The 21,446-nt window shown below is 44.5% G+C and overlaps 1 protein-coding gene across 6 annotated transcripts in view; it reads right to left on the minus strand.

Moving 5' to 3' along the window:
• Positions 1 to 21,446, minus strand: part of LOC114866632 (probable E3 ubiquitin-protein ligase HERC1) — a 29,521-nt gene that overhangs the window by 7,606 nt on the left and 469 nt on the right. For 2 of the 6 annotated variants that reach the window (XM_029168629.3, XM_029168623.3), the window contains 52 exons: positions 18,555 to 19,566; positions 17,873 to 17,968; positions 17,609 to 17,788; positions 17,261 to 17,473; positions 17,074 to 17,172; positions 16,905 to 17,001; positions 16,672 to 16,815; positions 16,408 to 16,535; positions 15,888 to 16,032; positions 15,564 to 15,735; positions 15,294 to 15,428; positions 15,006 to 15,171; positions 14,766 to 14,891; positions 14,305 to 14,529; positions 13,850 to 14,002; positions 13,629 to 13,761; positions 13,321 to 13,524; positions 13,030 to 13,245; positions 12,632 to 12,805; positions 12,401 to 12,515; positions 12,169 to 12,286; positions 11,787 to 11,985; positions 11,388 to 11,685; positions 11,254 to 11,302; positions 11,134 to 11,179; positions 10,789 to 11,042; positions 10,343 to 10,540; positions 10,074 to 10,194; positions 9,742 to 9,982; positions 9,462 to 9,628; positions 9,150 to 9,302; positions 8,972 to 9,069; positions 8,759 to 8,854; positions 8,178 to 8,345; positions 7,853 to 8,092; positions 7,679 to 7,762; positions 7,269 to 7,494; positions 6,831 to 7,119; positions 5,707 to 6,488; positions 5,304 to 5,514; positions 4,635 to 4,804; positions 3,918 to 4,001; positions 3,303 to 3,489; positions 3,097 to 3,224; positions 2,780 to 2,988; positions 2,272 to 2,584; positions 1,977 to 2,174; positions 1,411 to 1,576; positions 1,068 to 1,317; positions 616 to 838; positions 263 to 540; positions 38 to 165 (listed from right to left, as the gene is read on the minus strand). In XM_029168629.3, the coding sequence (XP_029024462.1) occupies positions 38 to 165; positions 263 to 540; positions 616 to 838; positions 1,068 to 1,317; positions 1,411 to 1,576; positions 1,977 to 2,174; positions 2,272 to 2,584; positions 2,780 to 2,988; positions 3,097 to 3,224; positions 3,303 to 3,489; positions 3,918 to 4,001; positions 4,635 to 4,804; positions 5,304 to 5,514; positions 5,707 to 6,488; positions 6,831 to 7,119; positions 7,269 to 7,494; positions 7,679 to 7,762; positions 7,853 to 8,092; positions 8,178 to 8,345; positions 8,759 to 8,854; positions 8,972 to 9,069; positions 9,150 to 9,302; positions 9,462 to 9,628; positions 9,742 to 9,982; positions 10,074 to 10,194; positions 10,343 to 10,540; positions 10,789 to 11,042; positions 11,134 to 11,179; positions 11,254 to 11,302; positions 11,388 to 11,685; positions 11,787 to 11,985; positions 12,169 to 12,286; positions 12,401 to 12,515; positions 12,632 to 12,805; positions 13,030 to 13,245; positions 13,321 to 13,524; positions 13,629 to 13,761; positions 13,850 to 14,002; positions 14,305 to 14,529; positions 14,766 to 14,891; positions 15,006 to 15,171; positions 15,294 to 15,428; positions 15,564 to 15,735; positions 15,888 to 16,032; positions 16,408 to 16,535; positions 16,672 to 16,815; positions 16,905 to 17,001; positions 17,074 to 17,172; positions 17,261 to 17,473; positions 17,609 to 17,788; positions 17,873 to 17,968; positions 18,555 to 19,535 (10,274 nt within the window). In that variant the 5' untranslated portion in view covers positions 19,536 to 19,566. Of the gene's footprint in view, positions 1 to 37; positions 166 to 262; positions 541 to 615; positions 839 to 1,067; positions 1,318 to 1,410; positions 1,577 to 1,976; positions 2,175 to 2,271; positions 2,585 to 2,779; positions 2,989 to 3,096; positions 3,225 to 3,302; positions 3,490 to 3,917; positions 4,002 to 4,634; positions 4,805 to 5,303; positions 5,515 to 5,706; positions 6,489 to 6,830; positions 7,120 to 7,268; positions 7,495 to 7,678; positions 7,763 to 7,852; positions 8,093 to 8,177; positions 8,346 to 8,758; positions 8,855 to 8,971; positions 9,070 to 9,149; positions 9,303 to 9,461; positions 9,629 to 9,741; positions 9,983 to 10,073; positions 10,195 to 10,342; positions 10,541 to 10,788; positions 11,043 to 11,133; positions 11,180 to 11,253; positions 11,303 to 11,387; positions 11,686 to 11,786; positions 11,986 to 12,168; positions 12,287 to 12,400; positions 12,519 to 12,631; positions 12,806 to 13,029; positions 13,246 to 13,320; positions 13,525 to 13,628; positions 13,762 to 13,849; positions 14,003 to 14,304; positions 14,530 to 14,765; positions 14,892 to 15,005; positions 15,172 to 15,293; positions 15,429 to 15,563; positions 15,736 to 15,887; positions 16,033 to 16,407; positions 16,536 to 16,671; positions 16,816 to 16,904; positions 17,002 to 17,073; positions 17,173 to 17,260; positions 17,474 to 17,608; positions 17,789 to 17,872; positions 17,969 to 18,554; positions 19,567 to 21,446 lie in introns of those variants that run through there. The other 4 variants (XM_029168622.3, XM_029168625.3, XM_029168626.3 and 1 more) reach the window with 3 other exon arrangements.

A 21,446-nucleotide genomic window follows, 5' to 3' on the forward strand; every position in this document is an offset into this window, starting at 1 on the left:
TTGTTTTTTGGACAATACACAATCCAGTGGACACAACCTGGTAATGCAGGAGAAGGTGTTCTGTAATTCCACTGTGTTCTGGCTGATGCTCCAAAGCTGAACCACCTTGTCCTGGGAGCACGTAGCCAGCAAAGCCTGGTCACTGCTCCAAAAACAGCTCGCAACCTTAACGAAGCACAAGTAATGCTAAGCTTACTTTGACCTGGCCTGGCAAACTACTGAAATCTCCTACTGGCCAAATGAGCATGTAGAAGCCCCTCACCTTGTTATAGTGGCCTTCGAGCCGCTTCAGAGGACACTTGCGTAAATCGCCAGCTAGGTCGCTGTATGTTTGGGAGCGACTGGGACTGTCCCTTCCCGTGGCAGCCAAGGCCTGAACCAGCTGCTGCGCTGCCCACTGGCGGTGTTTACTGGTCAGCCTGGCAGACAGGACGCATGCTGCCAGCGCGTTGGCCAACTCCAGAGGGCCCACTCTGGCGCTCAGTTGGGATAACGGGGAATGAGGCATGGATGAAGAAGGCACCCCGTGGTTTCCTGCATCTAGGTTGCAGAAAAGCTGCTATGAGTCAAATAATGACAAGATTTCAAACACAATGATTTAAGAGAACCACTCACCATTAGCCTCATGGTCAACCCTATCCAAGCTGTAACTGGGAACACCCTTTTCAGTGAGCAAGGACACCAGACTCTGTGTGACCAGGAATGTTGGGGGAGTGTGGTCAGTGTGAGCTCTCTGCTGCTGTGCACCCTGGGCGGCAGCTGGTGCACTAGAACCAAGACACCCTCTCTGCTGCGAGTCACCGACGTTGTTCACCCCTGTAGCTGCTGCCATAAGGTCCTAGGTGCAGTAATAAAAAGATTAAAAACATTTTATTGTATTCATTTCCATCAAGTATGACATCTGTTAGCAGGTTAATAAAGCCATAATGCTTTCTTTAATACTAAATCATCATTTTACATTATACATTTACACGATGTACAGTACTGGTCAGATAGTAGTATAATAAATCACTGGGATGCAAGTAAGATCCAATCATCCAGCCCAAATAGCTAAATAGAAAACTGACCTGAGTGCATATCTCCACTAGCTGCCTGTACGCAGTCGGACTATGGGAGACCACGCTGCCGATGGCTGAGGTAAGGAAGCTGAGGCAGGTGGCGTTGCTGCGTTCTGTGGCTGCCCCCTTTACTCCCGAACGCCTGTCCATGCAGGTGGGAACTCTGCCCCCGGCTGCTAAAGTCATCAAGCGCACCAGGATGCGGATGTCTGCCAGACCCAAGGACTCCAGTCCGTTAGAATGGCTGCACACTGTTACACTGTACAAAGACAACAAGAAAAAAACTTAAATACTGTAATAATTAAATAAAGCCTACTGTACACCAGCAAGGTTTTATTCTGGTGAAACGTACCTGGAGGCAGTCTGAGACAAGGCTCTCATCACCATGCTATAAGCCAGCAGAATCTGAGCCGTGGATGTGACTCTTCTCAAAGCTTTCAGTCTATCATGCGAGTCCCTGAGTGATACCGCCTGCTGTCCCAGACTCAGAGAGGTCTTCTGCTCAGCACAGGCACTGCCTGTTGTAGGTCAGAACACACAATCACCATAATAATTAAAGAACAAATCGATTCTAGCAATGCCTAAAAAAAAAATAAAAAAAAAATCAGTAAGTAAAGTAAGGGCTTATTGTGGTAAAATGCCCAGTTGAAATAAATGGAAATACTGTAATTACTTCAGTAATGTCTGTGGATGAACTATGAATGGTGCCAAAAAGCACAGAAGGAATGTGGGTGTGTGTTACAAGTGAGCTAAATGTGATTAAAGAAAAATCAAAAACATCTAATGCAGGAGGAAGAGATCAGATAACCACTGACCAACAAATACTGTCATTTAAGATTGTAGCTTTGCAAATGGAGTATCGTCCGCTTAATATACAGCCCATGCAAAGTCAACTAACCATTCTAACAAACACAGTACCTTTAGAGACTGCTGCTTTCACAGGGTCAGAAGAGCTGTACAGAAGCGATCCCAGTGGATCTGGCTCAGCAAAGGCAATAGGGTCTGGTACCAACTTCTTTTCTGTCAGACCCAGGGGTCTGAGCAAGAGCCCAAAGTCCTCCAGTCCTGTGAGCTTGTCTGTGTCACACTCATGTTGGTAGGTGGTTTCCCAATCATCTGACCAAACACAAGAGCCATATAGAGCTGTCAAGAGATCATTTACTGACCATTAAGTAGCTCTAGATTTAAAAATGACGTGAAGCTGCCAGCCTACCATCTGAAGTACTGTCCAAATGGCCAATCAAATCCGAGGTCAGACCTTTAATCCTTTCATATTTAGAGTTAGTGTCACTCAGGTTCGCAGCCAGATACTTTTCTCTGCAGGCGCTGCAGAGGAGGTAGAATGGAAAGTTGGAGCCACACTCGCCTTTGAACCACACGTCCACATAGGACCCGGTGCTGTCGTAACCCTTCCGTGCAGCACTCTGTCCACAGCCTGGGTGACGCCGCTTTATGTGATTGTTAAATTGCAGAGTAAGCGTGTTGCACAGCTCACACTTGACCATCTGAGTGCGTTCTTCTCCCGACTAAGAGGGGTTAAAAAAAAAAAAAAGAAAAAATGTAAATCATCATCAGTGTAGATCTGCTCTACTGCTCTTAAACTGAAGGTGGGATTTTAACATTTATCGTTTTGTTGCTTTAATCCTGATAGATATTCACTACAATAATCAAAATCATTTTTAAATTTGTCCATCTCACAACGACAAGATTGTGTGTGTCACCTCCACTATCTGGAGTGTGTCTCTCTCCAAACTGAAGAATGAGGGCGTGAGGAGGTCCTCGTAGGTTTCCTCATGGTACGGGTCGTCCATGTAGCCCAACTCTGACTCGTCCTCAGCGGCGTAGGGGTGGAACTCCACCTGCTCTGGCCAGTCACTGACTACGGGGTGCTGTTGGTACAGCTGCGGTAGGGGGCTGGGTGACGGCAAGTCTGAAATGATGATGGAAGAAATAAATTCAAATATAGATAAATGAATTTCAAAAAAACAAAATAAAAACACTGATTTATTCCCGGTCGTAGCTACTGCTTTGCTCTGACCTGCCCTTCGGAAGGATGTTCTCTGGGTGGGACCGGAGCGTCGACGCCGTGCTGGAGGAGGCCTGTTTCTGGTCAGGTGCACATCCAGGAAGTTCTCCCTCTCTATCCAGTCAAGCCCTGGTAACAGGCTATAAAATGCAAAAACCTGCAGTCATTTTACCTACAACAATAAAGCCACACCAGTTTCTTCTCCTGACATCCCTGACCTTTCGCTGGGTTGGCTGGTGGGCCGCTCGGGGCATTGCACCGTCTCTGGCCCATCTGGGGACGGCGTGTCTGGAGCGCCCTCCGGTCTTGGTGACTCGGCTGCCTGCTGCTCCTCGGTCAGGGGGTGCTCTAGCATCCAGCTGGCCAGCACCTCAATGGTCTGAGAATCCAAGTCACCTGCTACATCTGGGAGGGACCACAGGGAAGGTGAACTGTCAGAGTTCAAAAAGAAAAGATGGATCACGGAGTGTTTCACAGCTAATTTACTGTATGTTGGACATCACCACCAGATGATCATGCATCTGTGAATTAAGGTCAGGCCAGCACATCTGCTCTGATGACACAGTCAGTGACAAAGGGCAGTGCTGAACTTTGTATTGAAGTAAGTGAAGGAAGGAATACAATTTGGAAAATGCGCTGCACACTGGTGGAATGTGTATTACTGGAAAATGCACTTTAACTGTATGTTTACCTGACACTCACAGTACGTAACATCACAATAATCCCACATAAATACAAATACATAGCTGCACAAACAGTGAACAGACACATGTTTAAGATAGAAAAGCACATGAAGCAAAAACCATGGCATCAGAAACACTGCCAAGCAGTACCTGCTGCCTCCATGGCCCAGTAGATATGTCTCATAGTGAATCCCATTTCTAGCAACCGACTGGTGACAAACATTTGTGTCCGTTCTGGTGGGTGAGGAGAAAAAGAAGGTACACAAAAAAAACCAAACCAAAAACAAGCTCATAGCTACATTTGGAGTATTTTGCATACAGACTGCTGTACTTTATATTTCTACATTAGTATTTTTTTTTGTTAGCAAATGCTTTTCTTCAAGTGAAAAGCATTTCCAACTTTTTTACAGTGGATTTTTATGCTGTAGTACGTAAAATATCTATGATATGAAAGTCAGGCCAGTGGCTTTCATTTAAATGGACGTGTCTGCAGCATAACTGACAATGGGGGAAAAAAAGTGCCATTCAAGCATGTTAGTGCACAGACTGTCATTCATGCAACTGGCACATGCTGTTTTGAGGAGCAGATCAGTGGAGACGCATCCCTTAACATTCAGGACCATGCAAGAGACAGATGGTTTGCAATGAGTAGACCCTCCTACTAAAACACAGGAGTCTGGCTAAATCAAGTTCATCTGCAAATCATTGTTCATTAATAATGTTTGAGTACTGTAGCTACAACAGGTAGGATTTCTTGAAGATGACTGGTTTAATTTAAATGAAATTAAAACATTTCATGTAAATCTACTGTACTGTGTGTACGTCCAGCTGCTATTCCTCCACCGCCCTCTCTGACTTTGTTCTTACCCAGGCTGCTCCTGGACTGTGTGCTGCAGGGGCCTGGTTCCATGAAGCTAGTCTGCTGCTCTGTGAAGGCATCACAAGAAGCAGAGCTGGCCAGGCTGAAGCAAGGGTGCAGCACAGGGGGACTGCTAACCAGGCCAGTGAGTGTAGGGAACCGGGTTAACACCATGTGCCTAGAGGAAGTGGAGATACAGTATATACAGTACAGTAATAAAGATGTGGAGCTATGCTGCCAGCTTTCAGCCCCAAACAAACTGTTCTAATATTAACTGATTGAAGAACTAAGACTCCCAAAAAGCACCTTCAAAAGCATCTTTTAATTACTCATGATAACTCCTCCTGGACGTTGCTCTGTTATACATACAGTACTTTAGCACTGACGCTGTTTGTTTGTTCGCCCACTGAAAGCATAAATAACACTGACACCATGGTCAGGTGGCTGGGTTAGGATGGGCAGTCAGAGCTGCAGCATCACACAGGCCATCCGTCTATTTTATATAGATCCTAACTCACCCATTCCCTGGACTTCTGAATAGCTGCTACCAAAAGGATACAGGTCTGCAGCAACCAGTAACAAATGAGATTTGATGATACCTCTGGGTATCGAATACTGAAATGTGTTTCTTAAACTTAAATTAAAAATCAGTTATGAGGAAACAAATCTCTACTCACTGGAGGAGGCTGATTGGGAGGAAAGGGTTGAAATTATCCAGCCCATCTGCCTGCAGGTTTGCTGGCAGTGAAGATGCCAAGTCAGTATTGGAGGATGAGGCAGAGGCTCTGTTGGACTGGCCAAAAATGGCAGTACCCTCCGAGCCCGCACTGTACAAGGACACAGAGCTGGAGGACTTCGAAATGGGCCGGGAGGAAGACTGACCTGATTCTGCGGAGGAAAATGTAGTAATGATGGTTAGATGGAGCCCTTGATTTATTACTGCTCATTTACTAAAGCACCTGTAATCATGTCTGTCCAGGAGCAAACGTAACTCTCATGAATTGCATTTCAAGTATTAAAAACTCTTATTACACACAGACAAAAATAACAACCTAATAAATAAAAACAAAATTTATATACCTTTGCGTTCTTTGTCTTCCTGCAGTTTGTTCAAAGCCCCTTTATAGATCATAACTTGAGCCCTTTCCAGGTCAGCAAGAGACACCCTCTGTTTGATAGGACAGGGCCTCACTGCCCACTTGACCATGCTCTGCACCACATACTGCAGCACTGATCTCAGCTCAGCACTCTCATCCCATTGTTTGCCGCTGGCTTTGGCCTGGTCAGGCTTTGGGCTAGCTAGTGGGCTGATTGAGGAGGTTGAAACATCAAGTTTAGGTACTAGAAGCAAATCTGACAGCTTCTCGCAGCTAAAAATGACATTCAGGGATTTCAGAGCCCCAGTGAGAAGGTATGAGACTCTGACTGCTCTCAGCTCGAGGGCAAATGTACTGGAGGTTTGGGTGATTTGGGGAGGCTGGGGAAGGGAGGTAAGCTCCTGATTGCCCATGATCTTCATGGCATCCTTGGTTGAGGGTGGTGATACCAAAGGGTCTTTTTCAGTCTTCTGATCCTTAAACTTCTTCCTCTCATCTTCTTTCATCCACCTGAAGTCACCCGACACATCTTCATCCACACAGCCCTGTCCTTCCCCTTCTTTTATGTGCTCTTCAGAGTATTTCCTTCTGGAGGTTGGATGAGCTCCCACCCACCCCTGCTCCTCCAGTAATCCCATTAGATAGATCAGATCCAACAGCACCGTCGACTTGAGGCCTCCAAGTCGGGAGACATTGCAGCAGGATATGTCGCAGGGCTCCAACGAGATGATTGGAGTATCGCTGGGTGACCAAGAATTCATGGAGCTTAGTTATTGGGAGGGATGGGAAGAACCCACAGATACAGCATGGAGTGACACCAGGACGGATTCAACAGGGATTAATGGATTTAAGAATGAGAAGGAAGAAGCAAGAAAAAGTAAGATCAGGGGGGTAAATGACGAAATTAAAGTAAAATGTTAGACATATTACAGAAGATGACAACACTAACAGAAAAAGGATTATACAGAGTAATAAACATGCTGAAAGGATCAAGACAAAGAAAATATAAAAATTGTTTAATGGAAGTTAATGATAATCATCTCTGCAACACATTTCAATGTATTAATATTTCATAATTACTTGTCGATATAAATATATTTGTAATACCTGACAGAGAGTTCTGCTTCCTCCCACTGGAGCTTGGCAAGGGAGCTTCCTTCTTTCAGGACACCGAGCAGAAAAGCCCTGCGTCCACTGGACTTGTGAAGGCAAAGACCTCCAGCCCGCAGTCCGCTGTCCACTCCACCAATCAGGGCCAGTACAGGCCAAACGTCAGTGCAGAGAGCAGCCAGCTTGGCTTCTGACAGGGATCGACGACGTGGTTCTCCTGCGTCGTCACCTGCCTCAGCACCGTCTCTTTCACTCTCCTCCTTGTCCAAGTGAGTGGGACTGATGCCTGGAGAGTGTAATACAGTGAGAAACACCAAAAAGGAGATTATACTATACTAGAAACTGTGTTGGGAAGGCAACATTACATCACTTTGTTCACCTAAAAATGAAGTTTAAAAAGGTTCATAGTTCAAACAGTCAAATACGGTGCCAAACCTTTATTGACCAGTTCATAGTCATCCTCTTTCAACAGAGGACCTATGAGTTCCAGGTGGGAATGGATGTACTGGTTGATGTATGAAGCCCACTGGTCACACTGGTGGAGCCTACGCAGGAGCTGCACTGTAGACTCCAGCAGTACAGTGCTTCGCGGACTGCAGAGAGGCTCCCCAGGTAATAGATTACTGGGCATGCCTCGCATCTGGAGGTCCCGCAGCGCCACCTGTGAGGAACACAAATGCTTTTATATATATATTTTATATTATATATAATAATATATTACATATATTTTTGTTTATATATTACTTAAATATATCCATGTCACAATGTTAGTAACCATGTCTGGTGGATAGAAGACACTAAAGGTCAGGGACAAACATATGTGCAGTATACTGTAGCTTAGATACCTTCTCTCCAGGATTACTGCTGTAGAACAGCACACAGGGATAAAGCTCAGATGCAACCACTCCTTCAAATGCCAACTTTGGCTCCTACAGTAGGAGACAAGCATAAGCATAAACTAAATATACATCGGAGCTAATCTCAGGAAACCTGGCTGTACTGTAAATAGATTGTCAGACCTTGTCATTCTTTGCAAATGACACCGTGTGGGCCTCCATGTCGAGGATGCAGGTGATGGTGTCGCCCTGGGTAAAAGAAGGAAGGGTGCGGACCAGTTCCCCTCCGTGATACAGGTTTCCACTATATGCACGATACAGCCACATGTCAGTGGTGGTATGATGGTTGTGATCTCTGACTGGCCAGCGGGAAACTCCAACACATGTGCCTTCATTGCCTCTGTTCTCTTTAGTAATGTAAAACTAAGGAGAGATTGGATGCATTTCATATTGTTTAATATTGAATGTCCAGTGAATAAAGAATAAAATGTGATTAACTTATCGTTACCTTCCATATGAAACAACCAGAGGTGATGGCAGTGGTCGCCAACCCGTAACCTTTCCCACCCGAACCATGGGAGAGGATGTTCCCACTTTCCAAACAACAACACATTAGCTTGTGTGGGTCAAAGGAAAAGTCTCCAATGGGAATACATTCATCGTAGCTGCCTGGATTCTGCAAGACATGTACAGTATTGGGCAAGCAGTTTCTTAAAGAAAATTTCACAGACATGTTCGAATGGTCTTGCTAACTTTTCTATTTGTGTAACACCGTTTATCATTCGACACTAATTAAACGTGTTTATTTTTCTCTCATCTCACTTTTTCATCCTACCACACCATGGAGAACGGACCCATCTGTTATGCCAGGAAGCCCTGCTGCTTTCAGTTTCATTCTGCCAGGAGTGCATTTCACTCCTAGACAGCATTTTCTCCTGGATACTGCATTCGAAATACTACAAATAACTGTCTACTGACATCCTAATTAGGATTGTTAAGATTGGTTATATCTGTATGCTGTACTGCAGCAGTAAAATACTACAAATTATAGAACACATAGAACTACAGTATTAAAGTAATAACATTTACCCCTGTGTCTTTTTCAGCTGTTTCCACGTGGTTCCTCTCAACTAGTGGTTCCTCCCACATATAAACAGACAAGAGCTGAAACAGTTGTTTAACAATCTACAAAAAGAAAAACAGAAAATACAACATATAACATCGTCAATGGAGCGTACTGTGCAGCATGGCAAAAATATCTGAAGTGATACAATAGTAGAAAACCTGATTTCAGCATTATACCTGTTCAATTTGAACTGACTCAGAACACGCTGGTAACATTCTTTCTAAAACATGAAAGGCCAAAAGCTTGGTGCGAAGGTTCTGGAAGCATGGAGATCCTGGAAAGATGATATCGAAACATGTAAACTACTAAAAACTAAACCTGTTGTAAATCATTTAAGGGAGTACAGTATCTTACCAAAGGAGCACTTATGTGAAATAATGGCCATGAGTGGATCAATCCATTTGACAAAGGTGGAAAGTCTTTTCATAACTCGTAGAGAGAGCACACGCCTCAGGAACACTAGGAAATCTGCAAGCTGGGATTCAACCACTTTGCTGCTTTCCATTCCTTAAACATCACAAAGAGATGGAAATTGTACTCAAACAGGGTTCTTTAATTAAATGGCTTTAGAAATCATAAATGTGTCTAAAGAGAATAAATTTCATCGTGCTCTTTACGAGACTTTTTTTCAGTGGCGTTTAATATACTCTAGTTAATTTTTCATACCAACTAGATTTGCACTTTTGCTGCCGGCGTCCGGGTCTTTTCTCTCTGCTGTTGCTCTTTCTGCTGTCTGCTGTTGGTGGAAAGCGTGCAGGACATTTTGAAGCTGCTCACACATCACTTCCATTAAAGCGTGGGATACATCAATAGGCAGCAAATCCTCACAGGAGCTGACAACACAGGACATTTGGTTATGCAAAAGTAAACAAAGAAGAGTCAAGCCTAATACTGGATGTAGCCGTGCACATTACTGCAGAGCTGTGTACCGTCGCCATATTCTCACCTTGCAGCTACTGTGAGTATCTGAAGGAGGCGGGCACAAGCTAGTCTAACGGCCCCGCTCAGTAGCATGGACCCAGATGTAGAGGCAGCAAACCAGCCCTGGTTAATCAGAGCACAGCTGTTGTTGGTCAGCACCGAAAGGATCTCCAGGATGCCAGATTTGACGACGAGCACCAGGTCCACTGGTTGGTAACAGAAGTTCAGCGCAAAGATAGTGGCTAGTAAAAGATGCTGGCAGGAACCTGAGTGTTATAAAGACACATTAAAATAAGAAACATGGCAGGAAAGAAATAATCAGATAAATTAGAACTTATTGAACATCGATGGACAAACCTGGATGTTCTCTTTCCAACAGCACCCTCTGTTTGAGGATGCATACCGCCTGCTGATAAAAAGTGTGGGCTGCAGATTGTAGTTCCCTTTGTGTATCCATGGAAGCCGACTGTGTGCCACACTGTATAGAAAAAAAAAAAGATGATCCTACTGCAACATAGTCATGAAATAAACAGTACACTATACTGTATATATTAATGTTATTGCTTTTCAGGGGAATGACTCATTCAAAGCATCAAACACAGGGACAGCATGGTCATTGCTTTTACCATGTAATGCTGCATCTCGTAATTAGTTCCATTATGAGATGCGATGATTTGTGTTCCCAAAGCAAAGCATCCCAAGAGGAACTGAAGCTGCACAGACTCCAACAATGGCGGAAACTGATGGGCGACTGTGAACCCACTGCTCTTTTCCTCCATCTTGGATAAAAAGGACGACATCTGACACAAGGCCTCAAGACGAATCTAATGAAAATTAAATAAAGAATGGCCAAAACCAGTCAGGCTGTTGAAATAAACTTCCAGAAAAAGACTTTCACATTATTTTTCATTTGAATCTTGTTACAGTTTTTATAACTGTAACAAGCTTGGGCCTGTGAGTAGAATTGCATCTCCAGTAACATTTACGCGCTACAAACATATCTGGAGCTAAAGCAGTATAGTTCATCTTCAGTACTGGTAAGACAGTATAAAAAAAAAAAAAATCCAGTTACCTCGGCCCTTTGCTGCTGCTGCAGAATAGCAAACGTAATGGCTTTTGGATCTCCTTGGCTGCACGTCTGACCACCAAGCTGGGTGGGCGACGAGGACGATGAGGGAATCAGGCTCCCACAGACAAAGTGGAACACCTGGTTCAGGATTGGCAAGGTGTTGTTGCCGTAGTGAGACATAGCAGTTGTTGGGCTAATACACTGTCGCAGGCGATCCCAAGCGTCTTTCATGATGTCCAGAGAACACAGAGGTAGACCTGACACAGATCAGACGAGTAGTAGAAGAAATCAGCATTTACAAAGATCATTTTCAAGTACCAAGTTTGGACTCGAAACTCTTCCACTTACCTATTTTATTCTTAGAATATCCAATAGAGGGTTTTAGATGGTCAGACTAAACAAGCCAGACAGAACATTAGGACTGCTAAGAAGGCTTTAGACAACGATATAGTAAATTAAACATTTTACCGGTTTTCTGCTATCAACAGCCATTGTAAAAGATTCTGTTGAGGATTTCCTGAAAGTATGTTAATAAAGGACAATTAGTGACGATATATCTTAATTAAAACACAAAAAACCCCACAGCCGCACATATCCCCTACCTTGCTCCAGAGTTTACAGAGTTATTCTCCTTTTCGCTGGGCTCCACCCAAGCAGGCCTGACGCCCAGCAGAAGGAAGAGGCAGCGGGAAACTACTAGATGGCAGGCGGCGGGGAACGACAGGCTTTCCTCGGTCTCCCCTTGGTTCTCCCACTGCTGCTTGGGATTGGGCTCCCTCACTGGGCTGTCGGGGCTCCCCATGCTGCTGGGGAGGGTGGAGGTCCCAAAGGACTCATACACCGTCACGTTCTGCTGTACTTGCATGGCCTCTCGGGTGGCCATGAACGATTCCAGGACTTCTGGAGAGGCATCGAAATCGAATGTGAGATTTCTATATGTGTAAGTTATCCTTGGAACAAAAAGGTACCTTCTTGGTTAGAAGTGCTGTAGATTTACTAACCTGACAGGTACATACGGCTGTTGCCAAAACCATCCTCCTCTGAAACCTCCTGGTTGTGGTTGGCTGTGGGAGGTGGGGACACCTGTACCTCCCTGTTACACTGTCCTCCTGTCTGCGGTTCAGGATCCTTGGTCACCTGTTCCACAGAGGTGCCTGGTTCTTGCCTATGTGCATCAGGGCTTTGGGAGCATTGAGAGATCTGCCATTCAAGAAGAAAGGACATTAAATACTCTTAATAAATCTGTGGTTCTTTTTTTTTGTTAGTTGATGCCTTAGTCCTTTTTGAATGTTTTTGTTTTTTTTTTACTTCTATACTTAACAGTATATATTAATTTAGTAGTACTTTACATGAATCATAGCAATTTTAGTGGTGATGCAGTACCTGTTTGGCTGATGCTTGCACTTGTGATGTCCTCGGAGAGTTTTTAAGGACCAATAGAGTGCTTCTGACTTTATAAACGGTTTCATAGACATCTAAGAGCATCTCACAGGGCCCATATCTGTCCCAAAACAGAGACAATGAAGTGCATCACTGGAAATGTTCTGAATTTCATTATAGATGGTCAGATGCAAGTAGAGTTTTTAGCAGATATTCTTTATAACCATGAACTGACCTGTCCTGCCAGCAGGCCTCATTCTGCAGCCCAGTGTGTTTCAGTAGAGCAGCCAGACTGCAGCGACACACAGTCTCAAGCAGAGAGTTCCCTGAAGAGCCTCCACTTTCCCATTCTTCTTGCAAAGCAAAACACAAAAATACATATTGACTCGAATACACCAGCACAAAACAATACAAAAATAAAACAACTCAAAGTGCACTTTCATTTATATTTCTAATTATATTTTACCTTTGCTGTGAGCATATTCCTCCATGTTACGCCACAGCCCACCTGCAACTCCTCTGGACGATCCCAGTGCCAGTTCCACTAAAGTTTTAGTTTCCTCATTCACACTCATCTCTGCAAGCCTGGTATCACTACTGCCCACCAGTACTACCTCTGTTAACCAGGCCATGCTAGAGTCTACAGGATGAAGCATCATACAGTATACAACACAAGAAAAGTTCATTAGTGTATGTCTAAAACATTTCCTTGTTGTAATGTAGACAAAAATGGGGTGTTTAGTTATTTTCATGTCCAAAAAGTATGTGGACACTGTTGTGACACTGAAACTGTTGACTTGGTATTTATTTACCACAACATTAGCACATGCGAATGCCTGGACAGCATGCAGTTTGCTTTCCTACCCAGCTGTTCAAAGTCCATCTCAAGGCCATTCCTGAGGAGGACATTCGATAGCCAGAACTCTGATGCTTTCTCTTGGAGTGACAACGGTGGGCCTTGCAGCATTCCACCAAGGCAACGGCCGACTGCGAGCGCTACAGAACGCTCTAGGTCCAGCAGCCAGACCCACATGCACTCCTCCTCCTGTTGCTGACTGTGTCCATTTTCTTCACTTTCATCTATAAACAAGACAAGAGTTTGATGAACTCATATTGTTGACACAATAGTTCAAATCTGTGGGTCAATCTACTCACCTGAAGAGGTTTGCTGTGCATCCATCCCAAGTTCCTGCTCCTCCAGCATACCGGTCTCTGGCAGCAGCCTGTTGAAATCATTGAGGTGCTCCAACAAGACCAGTAAGTGGCTGAGAAGGGGTTGAACTGTGCCCAGAGGCAGCAGCAGCAGCGAGTACATTACCTGGCACAGCAAGCTGCCAGCCACTGAGTTGTACAACACCACTGGGAGAAAAGGTGATATTGAAGAAGAAAATAATTACTTCAAATATAGACCTAATGTCTCACACATACGCGCACATGTACACGCACACAACCTCTATTCTTACAGTGTAGTTTCCTGATGATTTGTTTATCCAGTGAACTCCCCTTCAGCAGTTTGGTGGATCTTTTAAGAGTCTCAGCAGCAAAAGGAAGCAGCAGGTAAAGGTGTTCACGAAGAAGCATTACACTACTGTCATCCTGCAAAAAAAGCAGAACATTGATATTAACACATGATATAAAGATGAAACAAGCTACAGTATTGCTTATTTTCTGTTGCATACTGTACCTCGGAGCATGAATGGATGTAGCAATGGGCAAGTAGGTGTTTGTGAAGTCCTGACAACAGCTGATGGAAGTGACAGGGAGGGTCGGTCTGTCCCTGGCAATCATTCGAAAGCTGCTTGTCGCTATTTTTTTCCAGTTCCCCAAATGCTCGCTCCTGCATTAATTAGGACAGAAAACAAAAACAGTGCAAGAACCTTCGGGCATCAAAGTACGTTAACAAAATGTCAGGTGAGTGAGACAATGCACTATATTCTCCCAAAAAATAAACTATAACTATCTTATCTCACACACACACACACACACACACACACACACACACACACACACACACACACACACACACACACACACACACACACACACACACACACACACACACACACACACACACACACACACACACACACACACACACACACACACACACACACACACACACACACGTTTCCATCGTACCGTATAAAAACCTATGCTCAGGAGCAGTGTTCTGAGCAGCACCTCCGCTAAGTGCAGAGGGTCATAGGACTCAACAGAGCTGGTTGAAGATGGCGGCCGGACAGACAAAGCGGGAGTCAGAGGAGGTCCCATGGCTGTCACCTCCCCAAAATTGCTGTACCCTAGAAGTGAAGCCACGTGGTTCTGATCCTGAAGGCTGCTCAGGACCATGTCTAACTGCAGACGCTTTAAATAATATAGAGGGAAGAAAAAGAAGACAGCTGTGATTTTGGTCCTATACACTCTACATCGGAGGCTACTAAAATTACTCAGGCATGCCTTCATGTTTGACCTAGCAAAACTTTAGCTTAGCACAGCGATCTTCACAAGCACAATGCTTTCTAGTCTATCTATTTTACATACAGCCACCTGGCAAGGCAACTCATTGTTAACATTTAACACCCTTTATGTGCTCCACATACCTGTCCTTTAGAAAGGACATTCAAGCTCTTGGGGCCCTGAGGAAGCAGAGAGAGAAGCAATTCTGTCCTCTCCCTCAGAGGAGGCAGCAGCAGGGACGCACCAATCGACAGAGTGTTCAGAACCGCCTGAGGACAGACAGAAGGAGTCAGCACATGGACGATTATTATTTCCTTTAGTTCCCATTGTAATGAAGGGACTTTATGTGTGTACTGTAAGTAGTGTGAACATTTTTAAAATACCTGTTGTATGGAGTCTGGCATGTTAGTGTCTATAAGCCTGAAGAGCAGGTTTCTAAGGGGCCTGCTCTGAGCCCCTAATACGATGGCACCCGTGCCCCCAGCATGGGCCAAGGACAAGTGGATGGACAGCAGCTTCATGCACAGCAAAAGAAACTGATGGTGATCCCTGAGTAAGACACAGTACCAAGAACATTGTGAGCGTGGCTCAAGACGATTAGTCAATAATCACCTTGACAATGGAGTACACGGCATACAAGTACGCCATGAGTATTTTGAGGAATGTTGTACCTTTTAGACAAGAACGGGGCAGGAGGTGTGTCGTTCCCGATGCCATCACAGTAACTTTCTAAGAAGTTGCGCAGGTAGGTGAATGTACTTTCTTCCAAGTCGACACAAAAGGGCCTGTGCCACGCCACTAGTTGCCTGGGAAGCAAGCATGTCACATATGCTACAGTATATGTACTGTTATTAAGTGAAGCTGCACCAATAATAACAAAAAAAAGCAAATGTAAAGGAGTCACTAGCCACGAAACTGAGAACTAATGTGAAAAAAAATACCTGTCTGTGGGGACAGCTGTCCAAGCAAGGCTGTGAGAAGTGCCAGCCGTGATCTGTTGGATAGACACCCCCTCTAGACCGAACACCTTCTTGGGTTTGGTGATAGGTGTGGAAGTGTGGCCTTGCCCACACTGGCCCATGGTGTTGTTCCCCCAAGCATACACTTCATTCTCTGAGGAAGAAAGGCAGCAAACGCAGTCATCATTTCAAATATCCTACAAATGCTAGATTACAATAATTTCTCTAAAAGAAATTCGAAGTTACTATTTTAACATTTTATTACTCATCTATTATCCTGACAAACAGATGACTGAAGTTTCGCACCATGGGACAGAGCCAGACAGTGGCTGTCTCCACATGAGATATCGATGATCTTGGTGATACTCAGGTCCTCTATAAACCTGGGTCTCAGCGAGGTAGTTTCAGAAGAGCCACATCCCAAACACGAGCCACAGCCCCATGCAAACACCTAGTGTAAAAACACACATTCAGTGTGTGTGTCCGTTTATATAAATAACTAATTATTGCCCTATTGACATTATTATCTCCATCAGTCAAATATAGGGTGTAATAAAATGCAAATATGTTGTATGAACTGTCCATTTAAATTCTAAGTTTAAAAAATTTAAGAATACTACAGTACCTCAGCACATTCCTTCAAAATAAAGTTTGTTATTAAGAATGGTTAATTTGCTTAATTAATATTAGTCAAACTTGTTTAACACATTTAAGCCTTTTCCTAGTTTGTCAAAATACATTTTGTCTTTCTGTCTTCTGTCAGAAACCAGAACCAAACTAGTGGTATGAAAATTAACAATTAAGGACCTAAAAGGCCAAAGCGCACCTGTCCTGCAGAGGTAAGGGCCAGAGATGATTGGCTGCCAGCACACACTTTCCTGACGATGAATCCATGCAGTGCCTCTATGACTTTGGGGCGATACACACGGTTGGTGTCTCCGTGACCTAGTTTACCTGCAGGGATGAGTCAAAGTTCTCAGTTCAAGGTGCTACTGGTATGACGCACCACAGATGATTCTGCTGTGGTTGGTGTTGTGTACATTCATTTCAACTAAAACACTATGTTAGATTATCTGTCATCATACTGTACCATTGTCTCCTCCTCCAAAGGACCAAACAGTGCGTCCATCCTGTGCAACAGCAATCGTGTGAGAGCTTCCACAGGCCGCCTGCCCTACACCACTGATGTCCTTCACCAGGGTGGGCACATTCCGGCTCTGGCTGTCACTGTGACCTGCCGGGAGAAAACAAAGAATGTTGATCCTTGTGAAATTGCTAAATAAGTACAAATTAACTTAAAAAAGTAGCAATGAAGAAATATACCAAGTCTGCCAAAGTCGCCTTCTCCCCACGTATAAAGCTCTCCATCATTAGTTACAGCAGCACTGTGTCTGTAGCCAGCAGACACACAAACAACAACCTAAAAATGACACCGTTACATGTAAAACATGTCAAACATAGTAATTTGCTCACGTGTTTCTTTAATGCTTACTTTGCCTAAAAGTGGTCCTTGAATGATTTTGGGGTATTTTTGTGTAGCACTATTACCATGGCCCAACTTCCCATACTCTCCATCGCCCCAGCTGAAAACCTAAAAGACCCATTTTGACAGGTAGGAAATCACATAAACTAAAGCCAACAGACCTGTAAATGTGTCCTAGCTTACAGTAGTACTGTACCTCTCCCTCTACAGTGATGGCCAAAGTGTGACCATCAGAGCCCTTAGAGGATGAAACTTTCTTCATGTTCCTGTGTGGCTCCAGCACAAGTTTTTTGGGCATGGACTGGTTGTTGGAGTCGCCCAGGCCCAGACGGCCATAGCTGCCTTTTCCACATGCTTTTACTGAACCATCCGCAGATACTGAGAAAGTGCAGTACTGACCCGCCTCGATCTAATAAAAAGAGACAAAGACAACAGACTTAAAGGATGAGATGAACTGTACATTGCACACCCTAAAAGCTTTCTGCTACAATCAAATACAAGGCAGTAATATAATCTAATATTCTAACTTTATGGAAAGCCATACCATTTGGGCATCATTGAATCCCTGTGTCAGTTTTGGGAGGAGGATTTTCTCCAGCGTTCCCTCTGCCAGTTGATGGCTGCTGTTGCTGCCCCACACATACACCATGACTGTGTCGCTCTCTGTACCAGGAGCAGCGGTATCAGTGCTGGAGCACAGGCAGTAGGATGCTAGGTTACAAATCTGTCAGAGGAGAGGAAGGTGAGGTCTGGGCAGTCACTAAAGAAGTACAAACCCTTACAGTTATGTGACTAAAACCCCTGTTACCTCTTCAAAGAGGCAGAGAGCTGCCTGAGAGAGCCGACAAAGTCCATCTGCATCCTTCTTGAGCACCTGAGTATTGACAGAGTCTCCACGGAAACCCTGGAAAAAAATGTGTTTTTAGAAGTTTGACTGGTGTTCGACACAGTGCTGCTTAAATATTCACAATTTCTTAACCAGAGCTTTGTATAAATGAATATAACACTCATTTCCAGTTTTTGCAGATTTATTTTTTTGATCCAGATTTATATACATAATCTAAAAATCTGTAATCTTGCACAGTTCAGTATCCTGAGAATACGCAGCCGCGGCTGGCATTTGTACAGAAACATTGCAAAGCTGATTAGCCTACTAAAGATGACTAAATATGCATATTTGGAGAGAGACAGGAAGACTGACTCAATTATAATCCTTATCTGCACACTAATGCATGACTGCAAGATTCAAATGAGACTGGCTGAGTGAGAGCGAGTGTGCAGCCTGGATGACGTGGAAGGAAGAGACTGTTCCCCTAATAGACTGCTTTATCAGTATGCTTGCAAAACAATGAACTAGCCACTGATAACCCACAAAATACCCATTTAGATAATCCACATGCTTAACTTAAATTAAACTGTCAAAAATGTTTATATACAGTGTAGATAAGAAATCTTAATATCTATATATTTTTAAAAAAGGTGGAACATACCGAATATTGCCTCATTTGGAGCAGTGTTTGATGGATGACATCAAAGTCCACACCAGCTGACTGCTGGGAGCTTGGTGAGGCTGAGGAAGACAGGATAGACGTGGAGGAGCAGCTTTCGGCCATGGAAGCAGCCAAAGCTACCTCCACCCACTCCAGGAGGAACTTCAGGGAGCCTCTCTGCATGGCCAGGCCAAGCAGCAGCTCCAGCGCCAGCCTCCGACCGGTGGGATCGGCACCGCCAATGCCGCTGCTCACGGACGTCTTCTTCAGGAAGTCAGCCACCTGCGCCAGGCAGTCCAGCCCCACTGACGGGATCTTGTTCTCATTGGCCAGGGAGAGTGGCGGTAAAGAGGCCAGCACTGAGGACGCCGTGGCAAGTACATCGTTGCAAAGCACCAGCTCGGGGTGAACGGAGGCCGCATATCGCCAGTTCTGCTGCAGTAGCGAGAAGAGCAGACTTAAGCCTGTCCTCACACCCATCTCTATTAGAACATCTGTACCCGATTTGACTTTGGCTACGCCGCCGGGCAGGCGAGGTTCTGAGGCCAGCTCAAGTTGGCCACATTCAGTCCCGCTGTCTGTGGACTGAGAGGGCAGCTGTACACGAAACTTGTCATGGTATTTGCTATGAAGTGCATAGTAGATCCTCTGGAGGACTACCAGCCTGTGATGGAGGCTCAGGGTGTAGGAGGTCTGCGTCAGCATGCGGTGAGCCAGCCATCGCTGGCTGTGAAGCAGGGATGAAAGGTACTCCTCCTTCTCCGCCGAGGCACTGGACTCGCACTCAAAGTCTGGCAGGCGTGGGCCCACCAGTTCTTGGACGGGCTGGGCCAAAGTTATCACTTCCTTGTTGTGAAGTAGCTTATTGTAGAGCACGGCTGCTCCATCCCTCCTGGCTGTCTGCACGCTGTCTTCTGCTGCCCAGGAGCTGTTAAAGTGCTCCTGCCACTTCAGCAACACGTGGGTCTGACAAGGCACCATGTCTGAGCATTATCTATCCTCTAATGTATAACTGAAAAGCAGAGGAGGACAGAACGATTAAATGTCAGCGCAGTATATCAGCAGATTTATCAAATTCACACATTACTCCCTCATACTTAATTAACATAATGAAATCACACTCTCCCTATCTCCCTATTTGCACTCAGCATTTAATGCTGAAAGCCAATGTTATGAAGTAAACTCGCTCTATAGGTGTCAGGTTTCACCGTATTGTTGGCACCCACAGTATTCAATATGCAGTACATCCAGGCCATAGGCCCAGTGGGTATCACTGAAATAGGCCAGCTCACCCTGTGCTTTCATCTAAGACACCAACACTAATGAGAGGTTTTCTGTCTCATAAGCTACACTGTATCGTGATACACAGTATTTATGTCTACGTATAGTATTTTTGAGCTTCATGATTCTGCTCTGTCAAAGGTTTTGAGAGCACATGGGTTATCCTACAGTAATCGTATGCTCCTGGAAATTCATTTAGATTTCCCACTTTAGTCCGGATGCAGCTGGGAAAGTCATCGTCTTAAGGACGGCCACCTGACACTCTGACATATAAATCCAAGCAATGCTCACTGGTGCTCTAAGCCAGCCCCAGTCTGTATATGTGTCTGCTGTTCACACAATTCAAATGTCTCATGCTGCTGTACAGACATCTCTAAAGCAACTGCATACCTGGCAATAAGAAATACAGGTTTCCAAACAAAATTACTGTCAAGTAACAGACTTCTAAGTTAAACAATCTAGATCAGCTTGTGAGATGCACAATAAATCTCCAAAGACCCTTGCTATACACAAGAACTGGCCTGAGTGGGAAAAATACCACAGTAGCTGAGCCTGCCACTGTTCAAATGAGTGTGCTTCTGACTGTAGCCCACAGTGAGAGAGCCCCATCTCCCTGGCCCTGCCTCAAGCCTGAGGGGCTATATGGTTTCCACTCTGGCCAAAAATAACACCAAGCATTGATGTAGCAATAGGCTCTTTAGTCAGACAACCATGAGCAAGCAACCACTAGCGATGTTAGACACAACCATCACATCGACCTGCAACCAAGGACCAAAAAAAATGTCCTCAAGTTTGTTTCACACGGTTTGTTTGCTTGTTTGTTTGTTTCAGGACATTCAGATCACAAAACCAAATTCTATTCGCTGGTAACAGATTAACCCCATTCAAAGTACAAAAAAACACTAACATACAGTAAACTCAAAACAGACTCACATTAGGGTTTCTATGCTTAACTGGAGGCTAATGACAAATGACAAGTATTAAGTTTTATTTTAATGTCTATTAATCTGAGCCAGTTGGATTTTGAGTAATTGATTATTAATTCATACAACAATTTACTCACAGGTGACAATTAGGATAATTTGAAGATATATATTAAACCCTACCCTAGACATAGAATCATGACTGGCTGCCAATTACCTGCCAATTAACAGCAGCGGTCATGAACCTATGGCAGAGAGCAGTGATCAGGTACGTGGGAGGACCTCTGTGTTCGGTCTGTCCTCCATACAGTCAAGCGGTACCTGGTTCAGGTGCGTTACAGTTCAGACTTCATAGGACTTGAAAGTTGTCTAAAACAAGCTACCTGAAGCTGCTGGGCCAAGGGATGTTTAGGTTCTCGTTGCCAGGACCCCAAAAATTCAGACAATCGATGCATCAGTGATCTTACATGTACATCAGGTAATATATGAAATGTCTTAATTATAACACCACCCACAATAGGAGCTACAGAATTACTGACAGCAACTTAAACGCTATTAACGAGCTTCTGGGACAGCCAGTCGTTTGGGAATTCACGCCAGCTACTGTAACAGCACCAGCTGACAATTTAATTAATTTACAATTAACGACATCCCCCGCCCCGCCTCGCTGCGCTGCCTCTAACGCACT

This window comes from Betta splendens, chromosome 12 (genome assembly GCF_900634795.4).
Source record: "Betta splendens chromosome 12, fBetSpl5.4, whole genome shotgun sequence".
NCBI lineage: Eukaryota > Metazoa > Chordata > Actinopteri > Anabantiformes > Osphronemidae > Betta > Betta splendens.